Here is a 22,411-nt window from a genome sequence, read left to right as displayed (position 1 = left end):
TACTGCAAACTTTTGTTGAACTGTTCAATGCAAAGGTTTTGGTAATTCTAAAATATTGTTAAAATTTGATCATAGGTTATAGGGAGAAGACATTTTCTAGAATAATTTAGTCATGTACTCTGCACCATTTCCTTTGATAAATTTCAAAACCAGAACTGCTTTGAGAAAATTCATTCTCTCATCTATTTTTAACCTTTTTAATTCTGTGAACATGTCTGATGATGTTTCCATGGGGACATAAAGTGAACATGTCTGATGATGTTTCAGTGGGGACATCAAGTGGACATGTCTGATGATGTTTCAATGAGGACATCTAGAATCATCTGAGCTGCTTGGTTTTGAAGCTTGTCAATTCAGTCTAATTAGGAACTAGTTCAATTTGCCCATGTTGATGGACAGTAGTCAATCATTGGAAGTATATAAGCAGTATAGTAAAGAATTCCAGAGTATTTGGTCAGTTACTTTAAGCAATGGAATTTTAGATCTGTGTGACCTACATATGTTGTCTACTTGTTTCTTCCACTTAAGACTTCTGTCAAAATTCACTGCTAATAGAGTCTCATAGTTTACATTTTCAGCTGCCTGATCATTTATGTCCAGTGATATGTCTGTCTTCTTCAACTTTGCAAGTTTGTTAGATGTTCCCATAACCGTGCATTTTGTCTTTGATTCACTTATTACCATCTTGTTTTGTTTTGACTACTGCTCAACTGATGTAAGGTCTGAACTTAGTTTGTATTCCAGGGTGTAGACATAGCTACTTGGTGATGAAATTGTTGCATCATCTGCAGATTTGTCAGTAACTGTGTGTAGAGTACAAAGTGGAAGGTAATTGATAAACAAAAGAAAGAGAAGGGAACCCAGCAGAGAGTCTTGTGGAACACCATGCCTTATATAACAGGTGGTAGAGTGGATATTTCTCATACAGTCTAGTTGATTTCTATTACATAAATATGAATTAAATACATTTGTTATGGTCATGAAATCTATAACAGTGTAGCTTATTACTTAGGAGAATATCATGTGAAACTAGATCAAATGCTTTTTAAAATCTAGAAATATTATGCCAGCTGTTGATTATTTAATTTTGTAAGAGCTGTTTGACATGAATGCTGTCTGCCTGACTGCTATTTGTGAAAAAAGGAAAAGGTATTAAAGTACTTACAAACCTGTTTTGCTACATGTTTTTCTAAAATATTTGATAACACTGGTTGTATAGAAAAGTGTTTATAATTTCCAGGATCACTTCTACACCCTTGTTTAAAAATAGGAGTAATTTGAGCACACTTTAGTTTATTTAGGAAGACACTTGAATTAATATTCAATTAATATTGAATAAATATATTAATCAAGTACATGTAGGTAACAGATCATGCTGATAGCTTTAATACTTTAGGTCCCACCTCATCTGTACCACACAACATATTTGTGTTGATTTTGCTAAGAGTATAGAGAATGTCACTTTTATTCACAGTATCTTTGGCAAATTGTAGACCATCATGAACTTTAGCCTTTAAAATTTTATGATGGGGTTGAAGTCAGGGTTACAACCATTTTGTTCCCTTTCATAATATATACTTTTTTATTATTAGTAAAGAACTGGTTAAAAATGTCAGCTATATCCTGCCCTGAACAATCAGTGCTGTCATTATAACTCAACAGAGTGGGAAAGGAGTGCTGTTTTGATGGATTTGGCTCATTCAAATACTGTACTAGGAGACAGAATGTTTGTTTTCTTTAAAACATGTTGCATAGTAACTTCTCTTCGATTAATTTATTACAAGTTTACTTTTTTAACCATTTTCTACAGCTTTTTCAGTCTTTTCCTTTATTTGAGATACTATCCATTTAAGTTAATATTGGTGTTTGATGCATTATGTTTTTTTGTGTTGGTACTTGTTTGTTTAGAACATTATTAAAAAGTCCATAGCACATGTCAAGAGCAGTGTTAATGTCAAAAATATTTTCCAACTCATTAAAAGGCATTTGAACCCGGTCATAAAGGATTCCTCTTTATCAAAACGTTTCAGGTCAATGTTTCTATGTGATGTCCAACAGAGAGACATGGAGAGTGACTATACACACCACATAGTGGTCACATATGGCATAAATAGGCACTTTCATTTCACTAACATTTTGTGGTCACTAAGTGTAGCGGGGCCCCCAAGTGGCCGAGTGGTCTAAAGCGCTGTCCACTCGGGATCACTGCCATCTCACCTCTGTCTGCGTGGGTTCGAGTCTCGGATTCAGCCAATGTGGGTATGTGAGAAAGCTTGCCAGTAGCTTCTCGTTGTTCGGTGGTTCTTTATGGGGTTTTCCTGGGTTCTTCCTCCACCATTAATACTGGCCGCCATGTATAGCCTATCGTGTGCTGAAAAATGGCGTTAAACCCTACAACAACAACAACAACTAAGTGTAGCACTGTTGTCAGTTATTCTTGTTGGTTTATAAATAATTTCAAAAGATCAATATTAAAGTCACCTAGAAAAATTGTCTCATATTCTTCAGTTAAAAAGGCCTGTTCATTTTCAGGTTTTAGTTTATCATCCCTTGGGGATCTATTTGCAGATTTCAATCCAGATTGTTTCTATATTGCCTATTTCTAAATCTTCCCTTCCTCTAGAGCTTAATAAATGTGCAGTGTATAACAGAATACCCCTCCATGACCATTTCTGTCCTTCCTTTCTAGTTTAGAATTCTCTGTACTGAATATGTTATTAGGACTTGTAGAGTTCTGACATAATCCCAAAATAATGACATCCTTTTTCATGTAACAATAACTTAATTTCATCTCGGTTAGGCATAACATGCTGAATATTTAAATTAGCTACCGTAAAACGATTCATATTTAAACCAAATATTGTATGGTGGATAGAAGTTGTTATATTTACATCAGTTGATAAAATATTGTCTCTTTAGGAATTGGCATTATTACTGGAAGAAAATAGACAAGTAGTCCCAGTAATGTAGCTAAGCTATCAACACCAACACAACAAGAATTAGACATCCTGTTAGATATTTGAGGGTGAGGTTTTAAGCATTGAATTTCTACATGTATAGGTGCCCCGAGTGGCCGAGTGGTCTAAAGTGCTCTCCGTTATGGATCACTGCCCACAACAACAACAACAACATCATTGTCATACTCCATGCCATTTACAGATTGGCCATTATTGCCGCCAATGAGATGAATTTTAGTATGATATGGAGACATGTCTATTTCCAGTATTTTCTCTGTAATATTATCAATTGTTGCACCACAGTGAGTTTTTACATTAGTTATATATAATCCTATTGTTCTAACTCCTTTGGTAATTGAAGATCCTATCAGGAGAGATCTGTCTTTAATTCTGTTTTTTGGCACCTGGAAGTTGCTGAGGTATTGCTTGGAGTGTAATTTCTTGGAAAGTGTTGCAACTGCTGTATTTAGTTCTTTCTTTTAATTTAGTTTCATCCTGTGGGTGATTGGAGTCAGGTTGTGCATTCAGATCAATTCCTTCTTTTGCTGGTTTTGTTGTAGAGTGTGACACATGGTTGTCAGTGTTTACAGTATTTGCTATATGTGATTTTTTTGCTCTGTACATCTTGTGCCTGAAAAAGTGAATGTTCATGATGAATTGGTAGAGGTGTATCTGTTTGTTGTGTACATAATAATCTTAAATGTAATGCCACAAGCCCAAAAGTGTAGAATGTCCTGAATGAATTCCAATAGTCTTGAATGTCCTATAACCAGCAGAATATTGTATATATTCACTTATACGTTGGGTCCAAATGTAAACAATATAGACCATAATATGCCTTTGCATAATGCACACTCAAATCAGGGTCTCTGTTATTTGTTCTACTGATTACTCAAATTGCATCATGTACTGGCATGTCCGAATAAGTGATATTTGCAGTTTGACCTGAATTGTAAGCAAGTATATATGGTAGTTGCCCATCATAAACATGAAAATGAAGTGCTTAGCAACTTTAAATCACAAAATGAATATTAAGTGAACATTTCTGAGTATTAAGTTTTGTAAGCACTGTAGATGTAACTTGAGTTATTATGATGTCTGCATTGGTTAGAATAAGACCACGTTTTGGGATAATCATTTGTTTGTTGTTGTTATGGGGTTTCACGCCATATTTCAGTACATGATAGGCTATGCATGGCGGCCAGTATTAATGGTGGAGGAAGAACCTGGGAAGAACCACCAACCCATGAGAAGCTACTGGCAAGCTTTCTCACGTGCCCACATTAGCCTCATTTGTTTGTAGTAAAGCGTTATGGCACCTCACCACAGATGGGACAAATTATCTATTCATTTCCTTTTGTCTTTGGATTTATTTGTAGAAAAGCAAGAGAAAAAAAAAACAAGATAAAGTATAATTAAGGTATTAATGATATTCAGATAAATGATTGAAGCCTGACTTTTGTATTAAGTGCTGTATTCTTTGAAGTGGAAGGAGGGATTTCTATTTTGTTAATGACTAGGGCAAATTCTTTGAATGTTCTTTTTCCTGGATTTGGAACAAGGAAAAATATGATTTTTCTGTCCTAAGACAAACAGTATTTATGGGGGTTGGGTTGTGTATGTGTGTGTGCTGGCATGTGATGAAAACCTCAACACTTAGTCAAATATTTAAGATTGGAGAGGGTGAATGTTTGAGACAGGTGAGAGTCACTCAAAAGATGAAGACAGAAAATGAAAAATACACAAATATTTTTACATTGATTGGCATACAACACTAATAATGGACACACTGCCACATTCCCACCAACACTACCTCTCGTGACGATAATAACATATTAAATGAAATGAGATTAATAAAAACTGTTCTGTTATTTGTCTCTTTTAATTTGTACAGTTCTATCATTGCACTACAATGGGAACTCGTCCAAGTCAATTTTCCCACTTGTATATTGGTTCAAATATCACTACAGTTTGGCTCCATGAATTTACAGTTTTTCATCCATAAGTCACCAATATACATGTTTATGTTTTCTTCCCAAAACAACATCTAACCATGGACACAAATGAACACTATTCACTGTTCCAGAATTCGACATTATATCTTTGCTTCTCTGCTTATATTTCAAATTTTCCTTCCACTGGCCAGGATGCTTGGTGAGGCCTTTATGGAGATACACACTCTTACACCCCTGTCTCTATCTTGACTGCCTTATATTTCCAAAATACATCAGTGTATGTATGACAACTTGCTTTCCATGCAGCATGGGTATCTTGCACATGTTTTTCATTATAATTGCATTGTTAATATAGCTCAGTGAGTAGAACCTATATTTACTCTTTGCAACATGTTTTTCCCAAACTGCTAATTTTATGGGTTTGTGTGACATTCCTCCCCTCTTTAGGACAACAGACGGGTCCTGTTTGGTATTATTGGATCAGTTCATACAAACTATAATACTTAGTTTTAAAAAATATATCCTCATCATTAGAGAATTCACCTTCACATTGAATAACTTGAATATCTTTCAGTTTGTTCTCTTTGATAGAGAGTTCCTTGTTACTTTGAGAGCTTAAATGATTATGTATGTCTACATTCATAGTGAATTCCATCCACAATAAATAATTTAAATTCCCCATTCATACTTTCATCTCTTCCACATATAGTTAACATTAATGCACAAATATACGCATCATTACATTACATCATGCTGAGAATTTTGTAATCTAGCTGTTTGAGACGCATACATTAAGTCATCCAAAAATAAATATCTTTTAGAACTCCTTTAATACTGGAACAAAACTTTCAATGCTAAGTGAAGATTTGATAATTGACATTGGCATAGCTTTTGCCTATTTATTTATTTTCTTCTGCGCAGTGAGATAATATCATGGACTTAGAATGTTTACCCCCTCTAGAATGTTTACCCCATAATCTATAGTCATAATATCAACAAAGTCAGGTTGGACTTCTTTCTGTTCACTGTATTTCTTGATGATATTGTTATGGAATATTTTTCTTTTTGTTCCTATCTGAGCTATGTAATTGCAAGGACTAATGGTTTCTGTATCTAAATATGGACCCTTCCAACAGAATAGGAGATGATTAGTGTTTGTGGGCCATAGCACCAGTACCTTGTCACCTGGCTTTCAGGACCTGTAAGTAGCTTGTTTATTATGATAGGTCTTACCAGCAGCTTTGGTAATGGATCTCTGAGCAAGCTTGCATGTTTCTGCCAAATGATTACACAAATCTTTTAATACTGAACTGTGATTTTACCTTCCTGCCCTTTATTTCAACTGATCCAAGGTTTGTTAAGAATTTGCATGGGACCTTGCAGGTTCCTTCCATAGAGTAGTTGGGAGTAAATCTGGTCTTCTCATTTGAAAATCTTGGTAGGCAAAGAGTAATGCCAGGAGATATCTGTCCCAATCAATGGGTTGTTCATGTGTCATATGACATAACATGGTCTTTAAAGTGCCATTAGACACTCTACTAGAACATATGGATTCCTATGCAACTGTTGGATAGATAGTAGCCGTGTTATTTCTTTCCTGAGATCAGTCTAAGGTAAACTGGGCCCCTCTATCGCTGAGTATTTTCCTTGGGGATTCCTATTCTTTGAAAACATGTTAATCAATGACTCAGTCAGAGTATGGGCTACTGCTTCCAGGTATTAAGTTGCAAAAGCCACCATTGTCAGCATGTAGTGATGGCCATTCTCAGTAATGGGGTGAATTGGACAAATTAAGTCAATGGCCACTTGCTTGGAAGGAGTGTCAGTCATTTTTCTTGTGGGGCTGTTGGAATGTGCCTATTGGCGACTTTTTGGGCAATTGTCACATGAGACACAATGTCATTAAACGTATGCAAGCACTCCCAGCCAAAGGAATGCTTCTAATATCCTAGTAAGAGTTCTTTTTATACCCAAATGTCCACTCATAATAGAGTCATGGGCAGTATGCAGGATAGGTGATTGCAAATTAGTAGGTACTACTAATTGTGAAATGTACTCCTGTGTTCCTTTTTTCACAAAAAGATGGTGTAACAACCATCATTTCCCTTGGATGTGGGCGGTCATGGGTTTGATCCCTGGCCGAGTCATACCAAAGACTTACAAAAATGGTACTAACATCTGCCTCGCTTGGCACTCAGCATTAAGAGGTTAGTATTAGGACAGGTCAGCCTGGTGTCAGGATAATGTGACTGGGTGGGACATCATGCTGCATGTCTGCGGCATGATGCCCATGTGCTAGACATCACTATAAACTGCCAAACTGCAGATGTCATAGTGATATGACTGAAAAATTGTTAAAGCTATGTTAAAAAATCCAAATCACTCACACACAACTTCATTTCCCCACTCTCTCTTGTTTTTGCTTTAGCCTTTAATGGAGCTAATGAAGGGTCAGTGTTTTATAACATCTCTAACTTTTCAGGATCGATATCCAGGTGTATAAACATCAGTTTTTAGGGGAAGGGTTGGTGTTTCCCTTTTTGCTACCTGAACTCATGTCTGTACTGGCATACAATGTCATGATTTGCAGGAATGGGCACAGTATCATTGACAATCTTTATATTACCTAAGATAAGGTCAACAATGGGGTTATCAATTACACATGCCTTTACTTTGCCCTTGGGGGCCGCAAGTGACAGAGTGGTCTAAAGCATTCACCATTATGGATCATTGCCACCTGTCTGCGTGGGTTTGAATCTCGGGTTTAGCCAATGTGGGTATGTGAGGGTTTTCCTAGGTTCTTTCTCCACCATTTATACTGGCCGCCATGTATAGCCTATCTTGTGCTGAAAGATGGCATTAAACCCTACTACAACAACAACAACAACAACAACAACAACTTTGCCCTTGAAATGCACAGTACCTATTGACATTTCTATTACCGGGAATTTTTCTACAGTACCAGAGAACATGACACAAAGGATGGAACTCCAGTATGTTCATTTGGATGCACTAATGATTTGGGTATCCCCACTGTGGTACACCCATTGTCGCATAACACTGATGATCTGGGGTCTTACTCTACCCTTGGCAATTGAGAGTGATCTTAAGCCATCATGTTTCTTTGCTACAAGCACGGGTAGATAATGGCCACAATCTAATATGTTTTCTTTTCCATTTTAATTTGCTCACACAAGGGCACCCATCACAGGAACCTGTCCTTATTCCAACATAAGTGATAGATGGTTTCTTACAGTTCCTAGCTAAACGTACTGGCTGATTAAACTTTCAGCACGTATTAGAGCTAGAATTGTGCTTATCAGCCTGCTTTGTGTGGCTGTAATGTGCATTTGGGGGTTGTTGTGGTTCTAGGGTTTAACGCCATTTTTCAGCACAAGATAGGCTTTACATGGCAGCCAGTATAACTGGTGGAGGAAGAATCCTGGAAAACCCAGAACCACCGACCCATGAGAAGCTACTGGCAGGCTTTCCCACGTACCCACGCTAGCCAAGCCTTGGACTCAAACCCACGCAGAGGTGAGATGGCAGTGATCCGGAACGGTGTGCGCTTTAGACCACTCAGCCCCCGTATTTAGGGGTACATTTGAGCTACGAGGATGTGAATAACCCCTCATCTTCTGTGGCCAACATTGTTATTCCTAAATTTAGACCTGTGTTGTACAGTAGATGAAGTGAATCCACTTGCTTTTGAATCAACGGCCAAGGGTTTATCAGGCTGGGCCTCATGGTAGTTGTTGGCAGTTACTATAATGTCTTGAAAGTTACATTACTGTTTTTCACATAAATAAGTGGCTAGGTCAAAATGTGCAAGGCAAAAGCCTGAAAGGTATCATCAACTATGAACATGCAGAACTAAATTTCTGTTGTACATTTTCATCTGAGCAGTGAAAACATTGCAACAACCCTTCTATTAAAGCATCATTAGTAATATCAGTTTTTATGGTCATATTAAGATAGATTAAATAGGCCCTACTGGTCAGCAAGGTGGCAAGAAATGTATATAATTTATCTGTAGTCCATTTACCATATATAGCATGTTGTTGAAAGTGATACAAATATGCATCTGTCATCAGTTTCTTCAATAATTATTGGCATATTTGGTTTAATATCTGAATCTCTTCTTGTCTATGGAATTGGGACTGAACTTGGAGCTAATTTTAATTGAATACTTTCCAATTCAATTTCCTTAACCTTCTCTATCTCCCTTAAGTTTATTTCCCCCTCATTCTCTATCTGCTTTATTGATGCCTCTTTTTCCTTTATCTTTGCCTCTTTTTCTTTCAATTCTATTTCCTTATCTCTGTCCATCTGTTTCAATTTCATTTGCCTATGGAATTGTTATTCTCTTTCTCCCTTACATAATCTCTTCTTTGCTTCCTCTGTTGCTTTAAGCAATGATTTCTCTTTCTCTGCTTCCTCTTTTGCTCTCACTAACCCTTGCTCTAAGTAATTTTCAAGTTCTGTCCCTAGAAAACATAATGACTTCCCTTCATCTGTAATAGCCATTCTGATTTTAGCACTTTCCATCTTAAATTTAGAAATACCTAGTCTTTGAAAATGCAATTTTTAAAAAAAATCCAAAAGTCACCAGTATACATATTTACATACTTAAAAACAAAATGACATCTAAATGTGGCTAGAATTAAAAACTTTTCACTGTTCCAGAACTTGACAATGTATCTTTGCTTCCCTGCTCATATTTTGAATTTCTCCTCTACTAGCCAGGACACTTGGTGGAGCCTTTATAGTGATGGGCACTCCCTCAACTCTATCTCTATCTTGACTGCCTTATATTCCCAAAATACATCAATGTATGTATGACAGCTTGCTTTCCATGCAGCATGGGTATCTTGCAGGAACACTTGTTTTTCCTTAAAATTGCAATGTCAGTATAGCTTAGTGAGTATAACTTAATGTTCAATCTTGGCAACATGTTTTGCCCAAACTGTTCAATTGACAGGTTTGTGTGATAGCATGTATATTTAATTTGCATTGCTTGTTACTTTTTTATTATTTACTATGGATAATTGTATTTTTGCAATATCAAGTTCCTATTCTACCTAACCTGAATCATTGATTTTTGTTTTATTCTGTAAAAAAACTAATACATAGCTAATATTTTAAATATGAGTGGGTTTAGTATTATGATAATTATTCAGTTATTAATAGTAGCAAACATTTACCTGATCAAAGACGTTGTGTTTTCCATATTTGTATTATAATTTTAGTAACAAATCTTTTAATTATGACTAAGATTTTATATTGTAAATATTTGGAACCTTCCAGAATGAAATTTTCCATCAGGTATTAGTTTTTTTTGGTGTAGAAAATGCTAATTGGGACCAGAGGTTAGGTAGACGGCTATATAATCATGTTACTCAAAATATTATTAAATCATGCTATAAGATATTGAGACAGAATATTGTTGTATCCATTATTTCATTTGTGCTGGAAATTATTTATTAAAATTATTTATTCACAGGAAATACAAAGTGCTCATCGTGTAAATTATGTGCTTGGAAAGAGACATTAACTGGGAATTATAATGAAATTCAGACAAGGATATATTCTTGGATTATATTATTATGATTCAACAAAAGACTGTTGGTACATAACTGCAAGATGGGACCACCACAGGCACATCAATGCTTTCAGCTTTGGATTATCACTAACATTTATTCAAAACTTTAAGGGGCCCCGAGTGGTCTAAAGTGCTCTCCATTACGGATCACTGCCATCTCAGCTCTGTCTGCGTGGGTTCGAGTCTCGGATTCGGCCAATGTGGGTATGTGAGAAAGCTTGCCATTAGCTTCTCGTGGGTCGGTGGTTCTTTCCGGGATTTTCCTGGATTCTTCCAACACTATTAAAACTGGCCGCCATGTATAGCCTATCGTGTGCTGAAAAATGACGTTAAACCCCACAACAACAACAACAAAACTTTAAATATTAGGACTTGTGTTAGAAATTCTAGAAATTTTTGGGATTTAATTTGCAATGCCATGATTTCATTTTACATTTTTCACTTTGTATTCATGGGAAATAAATTATTTGTTGAATTTTACAAAATTTGTTGGTTCTCTTTTGTATTGCTTATTTTAGTACCATAGAGTAGTAATTATTTGTGTACGTGCATGCATGCATGTATGTATGTATTGTATGTATGTATGTATGTATGTATGTATGTATGTATGTATGTATGTATGTATGTTTGTATGTATGTGTCTGATTTAACTATCACAGTATAAACATGGTTGTATGTTACTTGATCCAAGAAAAGATCATCATATTTGTAAAATCATTGTGCGCTTTTCAGGCATCCAAAGATAAAAAAGGCATACATTTTTGTTTTAGGGAGATGGCAATATTCGATACTATGAAATGGACAATGAGGCACCCTTCTGTCATTATCTACATGAGTATATGTCTTCAGCTCCACAGAAAGGATTAGGTAATATTATTATGTAGACAATGAAGAGAGTACATGATTAGGTAATATTATGTGGACAATGAAGAGAGTACAGGATTAGGTAATATTATTATGTAGACAATGAAGAGAGTACAGGATTAGGTAATATTATTATGTAGACAATGAAGAGAGTACAGGATTAGGTAATATTATTATGTGGACAATGAAGAGAGTACAGGATTAGGTAATATTATTATGTAGACAATGAAGAGAGTACAGAATTAGGTAATATTATTATGTGGACAATGAAGAGAGTACAGGATTAGGTAATATTATTATGTAGACAATGAAGAGAGTACAGAATTAGGTAATATTATTATGTGGACAATGAAGAGAGTACAGGATTAGGTAATATTATTATGTAGACAATGAAGAGAGTACAGAATTAGGTAATATTGTTATGTGGACAATGAAGAGAGTACAGGATTAGGTAATATTATTATGTGGACAATGAAGAGAGTACAGAATTAGGTAATATTATTATGTGGACAATGAAGAGAGTACAGGATTAGGTAATATTATTATGTAGACAATGAAGAGAGTACATGATTAGGTAATATTATTATGTGGACAATGAAGAGAGTACATGATTAGGTAATATTATAATGTGGACAATGAAGAGAGTACATGATTAGGTAATATTATTATGTGGACAATGAAGAGAGTACAGAATTAGGTAATATTATTATGTAGACAATGAAGAGAGTACAGGATTAGGTAATATTATTATGTGGACAATGAAGAGAGTACATGATTAGGTAATATTATGTGGACAATGAAGAGAGTACAGGATTAGGTAATATTATTATGTAGACAATGAAGAGAGTACAGAATTAGGTAATATTATTGTGTGGACAATGAAGAGAATACAGGATGAGGTAATATTATTATGTGGACAATGAAGAGAATACAGGATTAGGTAATAGTATTATGTGGACAATGAAGAGAGTACAGGATTAGGTAATATTATTATGTAGACAATGAAGAGTACAGGATTAGGTAATATTATTATGTAGACAATGAAGAGTACAGGATGAGGTAATATTATTATGTGGACAGTGAAGAGAGTACAGGATTAGGTACTTTTTATAATGTGGACAATGAAGAGAGTACATGATTAGGTACTTTTATTATGTGGACAATAAAGAGAGTACAGGATTATGTACTTTTATTATGTGGACAATGAAGAGAGTACAGGATTAGGTACTTTTATAATGTGGACAATGAAGAGAGTACATGATTAGGTAATATTATGTGGACAATGAAGAGAGTACAGGATTAGATAATATTATGTAGACAATGAAGAGAGTACAGAATTTGGTAATATTATTATGTGGACAATGAAGAGAGTACAGGATTAGGTGCTTTTATTATGTGGACAATGAAGGGAGTACAGGATTAGGTACTTTTATAATGTGGACAATGAAGAGAGTACATGATTAGGTAATATTATGTGGACAATGAAGAGAGTACAGGATTAGGTAATATTATTATGTAGACAATGAAGAGAGTACAGAATTAGGTAATATTGTTATGTAGACAATGAAGAGAGTACAGATTAGGTACTTTTATAATGTGGACAATGAAGAGAGTACAGGATTAGGTAATATTATTATGTAGACAATGAAGAGAGTACAGAATTAGGTAATATTATTATGTGGACAATGAAGAGAGTACAGGATTATGTACTTTTATGATGTGGACAATGAAGAGAGTACAGGATTAGGTAATATTATTATGTGGACAATGAAGAGAGTGCAGAATTAGGTAATATTATTAAGTAGACAATGAAGAGAGTACAGGATTAGGTAATATTATTATGTGGACAATGAAGAGAGTACAGGATTAGATACTTTTATAATGTAGACAATGAAGAGAGTACAGGATTATGTACTTTTATAATGTGGACAATGAAGAGAGTACAGGATTAGGTAATATTATTATGTGGACAATGAAGAGAGTACAGGATTAGATACTTTTATAATGTAGACAATGAAGAGAGTACAGGATTATGTACTTTTATAATGTGGACAATGAAGAGAGTACAGGATTAGGTAATATTATTATGTGGACAATGAAGAGAGTAGAGGATTAGGTAATATTATGTAGACAATGAAGAGAGTACAGAATTAGGTAATATTATTATGTGGACAATGAAGACAGTACAGAATTAGGTAATATTATTATGTGGACAATGAAGAGAGTACAGGATTAGGTAATATTATTATGTGGACAATGAAGAGAGTACAGGATTAGGTAATTTTATTATGTGGACAATGAGGAGAGTACAGAATTAGGTAATATTATAAAGTGGACAATGAAGAGAGTACAGAATTAGGTAATTTTATTATGTGGATAATGAAGAGAGTACAGGATTAGGTATTGAGTATTGATGACAAAAGTACTTTCTCAGTAGCTATCCTTCAAAATGTATGCCACTTTTAAAAAAAAGAAATCTTGTTTGAAAATAAGTTGTCAGCAGCAATATCTTTAAATTCAGACTTTGACTTTGTTTTTGACTGTTCACATTTATACATGCTTTATGATATCTATATTGTGGATATAGTGTGGTTGCTGTTGAACTTGATGCGAAATTATCCATGGTGGTCATTTTCAATTTAATACGTGCAAATTGGGTCATAAAATCCAGTGTAAATATCAAGGAGGATGAGATCTCAGTCAAAGGGTCACACTGACATTCTGCATTAATGATTGACAAGAACGATGCAGTTGGATCCATGTTTTCAAGACATTTTGTGTAGAGAACACGTTTGAAATTGATATGCTATCCCTTGATTAGTGATTTTGCCAATGGATCACAAAAATCCAACAGTCACTCATTTATTGGAGAAGTGAAATTTACCACCAGTCACTATAATAATAATTAAATCAATCTTTTGTAGAACTTGTAGAAAAATGGCTTTGGTTGTTAATTGCATGATCGCAAATATTTTCAAGAGAAGAGACTAAGAAGGTAACAGAAATGTTGTGAAAAAGAACACAAATGGTGCTATGATGTTGTGAACTTTATGCACTAAGTATTCAGAAAACTACAAGGGTGCATGGTTTTTATTCTGAAGAGAATTTTTTAAAATTTAATGATGGTGATGAAATGTTTTAAGATAAATTAGTTTAAGGACATGTTACTGTTTTTCTCACCAGGTCAGTATAGAGTGCTGGCATAAATGTTTTAAAGAGAAGGTATCCATAGAAATCAAATATTAATTTTGAGCTATAGCAGAATATTGGAGTTATGCCCAGAAATAAAATATAATTTATTTTATAATTTTCTGTGTTCAAACCTTTTAATATATTGTGAATTTTTACAGGTTTTACTACACCATTAATTATGCGCTGGCACAGGGGTTCGTGAATGCATTTTCATATACCAAAAACAGATAGACCTACTTGTTTCAGTTTTCCCCCAATTGTTGGTATCCATGCTAATTTTTTTTGTAACTTTTCAGCTGTTGCGATTGAAGCTCTGGTTTGGGTATTTTGGAATAAATATGTTAAATATACCGAAACTGGGTCCCACTGACAAACTTTTAAGACCTTACTCAACATGACTTGTCAATTTTAACAGTTTATAAGCTTAGTAATGGTCAACACCAATCTGATAGTTTGGGATAAAAAGGGGAAATCCAGGTTGAAAGAGGTCGCTGTTGCCTGCTATTTTCTTTCACCCACAAAGCATAGACACGATACAATTATCTCTTTTACTTTGGCAACAGTTGTATATTAATTACCTTGTTACAATTCTGATTCATTCTGGAAACGTTTTATGTTTGGGAATTTTTGATCCATGTTAACTGCATTGTGATTTAAATGAAAAGATGTCATGCTTCCAAAAATGAGTCACCTCAGCTGATCATCGATAGACACATTGTCACAGAATTACCATTTTATTTACAGTTAATATTGTGCATAAAACTGAGGTTGCTGTGATATATCTTTGCTGCTGGTGTCATGTTCTGCCTTTCAACTAGATAAATCTTTTACCAGTCTGATGGTGTGGGAAGTAATATCTTCACAGAAGAAAGTGGATGGATACTTTATCAGCTATGCCAGCGCATAATAACATCTATAGTTTCACATGGTTTTGACTAATATAAGTACAGCAGTCTCCAGTGATAAGAATATTTCCTTTTTTTATTAAGGTGTGATGCCCAAGCGAGGCTGTGATCCACATAAATGTGAGATAATGAGGTTTTACAAGCTCCATGCTGCCAAAAACTTTGTGGAGCCCATTTCCATGATAGTTCCTAGAAAGGTAAAAGCATAACCTGAATCTGACATAGTCTGAATTGTATCATTTCATGCAATAGTTATGTTAAAATACCAAAAGATTGCTCAAAATCTGTAGCTTTCCCCTTGTTTACAACTTTTAAGCAGTTCCCCTTGTAGTGAGTATAAACACTAAGATTTGCTTTATATACTCATTTATAACTTGGATACAGCTGCAAACTGCACAGATCCAGATCTGTCTTTTTTCCTTCAAATGTGTTTGCCAGCACATTACATTAGCAATATTAGCCTACTACCTAGCGAATCCAGCCCTGCTAAAAGACAAAAATTGTCTTCTGCTGTCTATTTTAATAGAAAGAGGGTAATAACTCTTGCCCATGACCTTCCCTTGTCACCACCAGTTGTCACTATTTTTTAGCTTCTCTGCTGTACAGTTTATCGTCTGACAGTCTAGCTGCTTTTGTGTTTCTATGGGCCCATACAACATTCCTTTTTGGTTACTATTGTGTGGACTTTTTGATCTACAGCAGATTTTATACACTTTCTTACAGTTTCTACCAATTTTGAGTGATTTTTTCACCTTTTAGAATTTCATCTTTTAAGACCACCATCCCACCACGCCTATCATTGACCTTTTGCATGGTCATTATGAGCTAGTATGCCTTTGACTTTGTTCGCTTAATCAGTCTGTTACAGGGCTCTTATTAGCAAAATTCTAAAAGTGCTGCTAGATATTTATGCTTAGTTTATTCATATTTCGTGCTGCTTTGAAAGAATTGTGGTTTAATTATTAACTAAGCAATGCACATAAGTTCATAACAGGGCCGTAGGTTTCTGATACAATACTTTTACATCTCTGTTTTATGTGACAGTAATTTCAATACATTACTAATTTCTGCTTTAATTTTTTTTTGTGTTGTCTTAGCAGAATGTCATTTGAATGATACATGCGCAACTTCAGAGTTTGGAAGTCTACCAGGTTCCAGGTTCCAGCATCTTCTTCCTCAGGTTGGTATCAGATGCACTCCAGTGCCTTTAATACAGATCTTCTGATTCTTGACTAAAATTTGGCAGCCATACACATCCGCTTGGTTAGATTTGGCCTCATTGGCAATCTTCCAGCTCAACAAACAATCCACAAATAGCCAGGCCTGGGATGTGACAGCCAGGAATGTTTGGGACCTTAATTGAGCAGCTCAGGTTACTATGGCTAATGGCTTGATGGTTATGGTCAATTTTGACCTAATCTCATGGGATGCAAAGCCAGGAGACCACAGCATAACCAATGACAATCATACAGAAGTGGGAAGAAACAGACTTGCTCTGCCTTGAAGCTACCGACCATAAGCCTTGACATACCCTTTTCACTGCCTGCTGGCAGCCAACCCATGGGCAGCTGACCCCCATGTTTTCAGGCTTACTGGCTCAAACTTGTTTGGTGATCCAGGTTATTTTGTAGGGGCTTCAGGTTTCGTTCATCCAACCCCCTCCCCTTTCCTCATCTCCCTCTTCATGGATGCACCATCAGATTGGGAGAAGGATGCCTTTTTACAAGAGGAGATACAGTTGCTCAGAAACACAACTGCAGTGAAACTTGTGCAAGGACCACAATCTCAGGTGTTTTATTCAAGGCTGTTTATTGGAAAGCAAACAGCAAGTTGAGACCCATCATCGACTAGAGTCACTTAAACCAATTCAGGATGGAGACAGAGAGTTAAGTCCGCTTTCTGTATGATGGAATGAGTATGCCATCAGTCTCGATCTGAGCAACTTATATTTTTGACATCCTTATCAACCCTGTGTCAAGAACATTATATCAACCCCTATCAACCCCATGTCAAGAACATTATATCAACCCCTATCAACCACATGTCAAGAACATTATGTCAATTCTTAATAACCCTGCATCAAGAACATTTTATCAATCCCTATCAACCCCATGTCAAGAACATTATATGAACCCCATGTCAAGAACATTTTCTTTGTTTTGCTGACTGCAACACAGTTTATCAGTTCAGAGTTCTCAATTTGGCCTCAACATCAGCCCTTGTGCTTTTACTGAGATTTTGGATTACATCGTCACCCTGTTCCAATTGATGTCATCTGCAGCTATGGCAGCTTACCTGGATGACTACTCCAGTAACATATGGTAAGTTCTGTTCTACCCCAAGGCAAGAACAATCTCCTCTCTCTTTAAGATCATCCAGGCTTTCTAGTGAACTGGGAAAATCAGACCTGTCCATCCCTGAATTTTGTCCAACATAGAATTTAACCAGCCAAAATCTGGTGTCACTTCTTTGTGTTCAGATAATCAGAATCATCAAGCTTATGGAGTCCATTTCCAACAGGACTTACTTCAGCAAGAAAGTTTTTGCAACTCCTCGGTTTATTCCATGCGGCAGCAGACTTGATCCTGCTCAACTGTCCTTTTGATGCAGACATTGTGACTACAGTGGTACCCCTTTTTAAGTCCTCTTGATCACCCCCAAGATTTGATCATTCCAGCATCAGTGGTGCAACCCAGGTTGGCTGACCATCAGAATCATGCTGGAGAAGCCCCAAGTGGAAATAATGGTAGGTACAGATGCCAGTGCACACGGTAGAGGTTCCCACCTATTACCAACCTTCACTATTTTAAGGAACATGTGAGAGCCAGGGGAACAGCCTCTACACATTGATATCTTAGTAATGAAGGCTGTCATCAATGTCTTTCACTTTTGCAAAGATCGATTCTATGGCAGAAATGGTTCTCATTAGGATCTGGCAACTCTATGGTGATGAGCTATTTCCTCAAACAGGGAGGCACCAAATCACCTCACCTATGTGTTCTGATTTGGTAGTTTCCACGTTGGTGCGACAATCTCAATATCAGTGTACAAATCAGACACATTCCCTGCAGACTCAATGTCTTGGCTGACACTCTAACCAGAAAAGGTCTACTTCTTCACACAGAATAGTCTCTCCATCAATTGGTCCTCACTCGGATTTGTGTAATTTGAGGGCATTCAATGATCAACGTCTTTGCAAGAAGGTGGAATCACAAACTACCCACCTTTTTCTCTCCAGTTCCAGACCCATAAGCTTGGGTGTGGATGCACTGTCAATCATTTGGGAGTGGTTGTAGGCATTTGCCTCAGCTCCCATGGTATTGATACCCAAAAGTAATCTACTGGACCATCCTCTTCTATGTGCTTTTCTCTTATCAGGACAGCATTTCAAGACAATTTAAAACCTTTGATTGTTGAGAAAATCTCAAGAGCAGAAGGCCTTCCACTCTGAAGGTTTATAGGGAAAGTGGTATGTTCTCAATGACAGGTGCCATACCAGCAACATCGTCTCTCTGCGGGCCTCAATCCCTCAACATGCTGACCTTTTTTCTGGCTCTTTGAGAAGAAACAGTTGGCTCCAATCCTATCAAAGTCTTCATCCCCATATTGAACACATTCTCTCATCATGGTGAACTTGATTTTGGGCAGGATTTATACCATTTGAATCTTTTAGACATTTTTCGTCTCAGTCGAACAAAATCATTCTGTCTCCCAATGGACCCAATCATGGGTTTTAACATTAGCTTGATTTGAATCCATCTGAACATCTAGCCTATACTTTGCTAAAGTCACTATTTTACAGGTCATGTTCCCTGATAGCTTTAGCTTCCACATACAGGGTAAACGAGCTGCATGCTCCTTATGCCGACCCAAACTTTCCTTAGTTCCAATTGGAGTGTTCATTGGTTATCTTGACACAACTAGCCCTTGTAGTACAAAATAGTTTACCATCTGTCGGTAACCAAAGAGTCGTAACTGCTCGCTCTCTTTCATAGACAAGTTGAGAACTGCAACCATGCAAAGTCCTTTTTGAGCTCTTAAGCTCTATTTGAAATGCATAGACAATTAGTGACACATGTAAATGCCTCTTCATTATGGTGTGAGCTGCAACACAGAATATTGCCCTTCAAGCCCTTTCTTCGTGGTTGAAGTGGGTTGTATGCTTGGTGTACCCTGATGTCTCACCAGATCAGAGTCACTTCACGAAGATTACTGCTGAAGGATTTTCGATCTGTATCTGTAAGCCTCGTGTTCGAATGCAGGTAGAGGTTGGATGCTCAGCATCCTATCATCCTGTCTTATTCTCCTAAAGTAATGAGATTGTGGACCGTATTCAAAGGAGAAAGCAAATGTTTTAGTAAATTATGTTTCTCCAAGAATACTTACCCAATCACATTACTTAAATACCCTCCCAACCACCCTGCCATGTAAATATACTTGTTATTATCTCACTTGGCTTAAAACTAGCAACACCTGGTTGTGCCGAGGGAGGTAATGGGCAAAAGTTATTGCCCTTTGTCTATTGAAATAGACATGAAAAGATGACTTTCACAAGAATCACTTGCTTCAGTTTTTTTAAAAACCCAACCAAACATTACAAGTACTGGATTGGCAGACAGCTCCCAACTTTGAACATCAGCTTGTCAAGCCCAAAATGTATGCAAATGGGGGTGGAATGGGGTGGGTGGGGTGTGGGTATGTAGTAAAATTTGGCATTAGTAATGGGTGTATATTAGTTTTACTGCACCATTATAACAAAATGAAGTTACTTTGATCTATGTTATGCTTCAGTGACCATGGTTTCCTTTTGTGTTTGAAGGTTATTTCCCTGGCTCACTGTTCATTCTAGAATTATGAAACATGCTTATAATATGCATCTCTGTTCACTATCACCTATATTTTGTCTTTTATGTAGCTTTGGTTGTTTGGTTCTGTTCTGCCAGAATGGCAAACATTACATTGCTTGACCATTCCTACAGAAGCTGCATCCTACTCCTGGCAGACCACATTTTAGTATGGATAGTCAATGTGGAAAAGTCTGATCTTGTCCTTCTCAACCGTTTGTTCATTTAGATATGGAGTTTCTAACTTTTATCAAACCATTTCATTGGCTGTGTCATTCGTGTGTTGCAGAAGATGTCTGCTTGGATGTTCATTTTGGCAAGGGACCTTCTACAACTCCTTGGCCTACACAATATGGAGGCAGACATGTTATATCTTGGCCTCTTGCACATGTGCCCTCTGCAGATGGCCCTTCTGGCATAATGGCTATCATTCAAAAGTTGCAGAAGATGTATGCCAGGATGTTCATTTTGGCAAGGGACATTCTTCAGTTACTTGGTCTTCACAATATGGAAGCAAACCAGTTATATCTTGGCATCTTGTAATTGCGCCTTCTGCAGATGACCCATCTGGCAGTGGAACTGATCTTGGATCATTTTGATCACCAGATTACAATCTCAACCAAAATCAGACTTCCTGCTTCAAGGGCAGGGAGTAGCTAGTGGTGTGAATGCCTTTATAAGCCACAGTCTGTTCAGATGCCAGTTTGTAAAGCTGGAGAAAACACTTGCTATCAGATTTTATGATAGTCAGTGGCAAGTGGACACTGACAGAGAAGGCATTTAATATATGTATTGTTGTGAACTTATTTGTGTAGGTGCATAAGATAATATTTGACAGTGCTTAGTATATCACTTTTAATTTTTGGGAAATCTAAGTAAATTCTTGAAAGAAAACATTTTATTTTATCAAAATTTGAATTTCCTGTCAGTTTGCAAGGGCTTATGTGAGTAGAGTTCTTATTTTCAGTTGTGCAGCATTGCATTTTGAGGTAACACAAAACATCTCAACCACCTCAGAAAAATTAAGTCACAGAACTTACCTCAACACTGCCTGGGAGATTGGCAAGTCTGTATTAGTCCAGTCCTCAGTTCCAATATTGGGAGAATACTGGCTAATTCTAGGTTGTTATTATTCGGGGTGAAACTATATATTGATGCATTGATACTTTTGCTGTAACAATACACATATAAATACAAGAGATGGAAAATCGATACAAATGATATCCACCAGTCATGAATAATTATTATTAGTTTGCCTTATTATTTTTTAAAATTAGGATTTCTCTAAAACAGCATCTGCAGTAACAGGCACTCATTTTTATTAGCAAAAACGAAAAAGACTATTGAGAAATTGAGAATACTCGCTCGCTATCTATCAATTAACACAAAGGGACATGGTTCATAATTTCCCCTCTCACACACACACCATTCCATGCTAATTATCTTAACCTAGCAGCATGTTCGGCATATACTATACATTCCAAACGTGTTCCACATGTATAATGAAGTACTTTACTCATCATTTAATAACTACTTTTTTGTGAAGTTACTATGTTGAGCAACTTTGGTCAATTTGAAAGCTACACCTCCGGTGTGTCACACTGTTAAATGTTACGCTGAATTCTCATTGGTTATTGCTTGTTCCAGTCCAGGATAAACAGTAACAACCAATCAGAAATTAATGTAGCTTATTCCCTGTGTGACAAGCAGGAAGTATTGCACAAAGTCATTGATATGTAAAGTATTTAAACAGACATGCTGCCTGGGTGAGCGATTGCATGAATTGTGCAAAACCATATATCTCTGTTAGGGTTAAAAGATTAAAAAAGTGAAATTAAGCAGTAAGGATATTTATTTAAACACCTGTCTATACCAGCAGACTATGGCATTGAAGTACTAAAAACTCTATAGTTTTATGGAACTGATAAGAAATCTGGCGTAGTAGTCAGTAAACCACTGAGTCAACAGAGTTTATGCTAGTAAAGAATCCTATTTTGGACCAGGTATATCCAAATTATAATGTCTGTGAGATCTGAAAAATTGTACATAACAATCATGAAGATCAGTTTCCCAGCTGCAAAAGCTATCTGTG

General features: G+C 36.3%; 1 protein-coding gene across 1 annotated transcript in view; it reads left to right on the top strand.

The window, feature by feature from the left end:
* LOC149794153 (coronin-2B-like) overlaps positions 1-22,411 on the top strand; it is a 174,938-nt gene that overhangs the window by 99,323 nt on the left and 53,204 nt on the right. Inside the window, exons 10-11 of the mRNA XM_089968234.1 lie at positions 11,285-11,381; positions 15,560-15,672. Coding sequence (XP_089824360.1) covers positions 11,285-11,381; positions 15,560-15,672 — 210 coding nt within the window. The remainder of the gene's footprint in view (positions 1-11,284; positions 11,382-15,559; positions 15,673-22,411) is intronic.

The sequence above is a fragment of the Sinohyriopsis cumingii genome, chromosome 8, assembly GCF_028554795.1.
Source record: "Sinohyriopsis cumingii isolate HCF-2022 chromosome 8, ASM2855479v2, whole genome shotgun sequence".
NCBI classification, from domain to species: domain Eukaryota; kingdom Metazoa; phylum Mollusca; class Bivalvia; order Unionida; family Unionidae; genus Sinohyriopsis; species Sinohyriopsis cumingii.
Note: the sequence above shows the minus strand (reverse complement) of the source record. Positions and strands in the feature narration are given on the sequence as shown.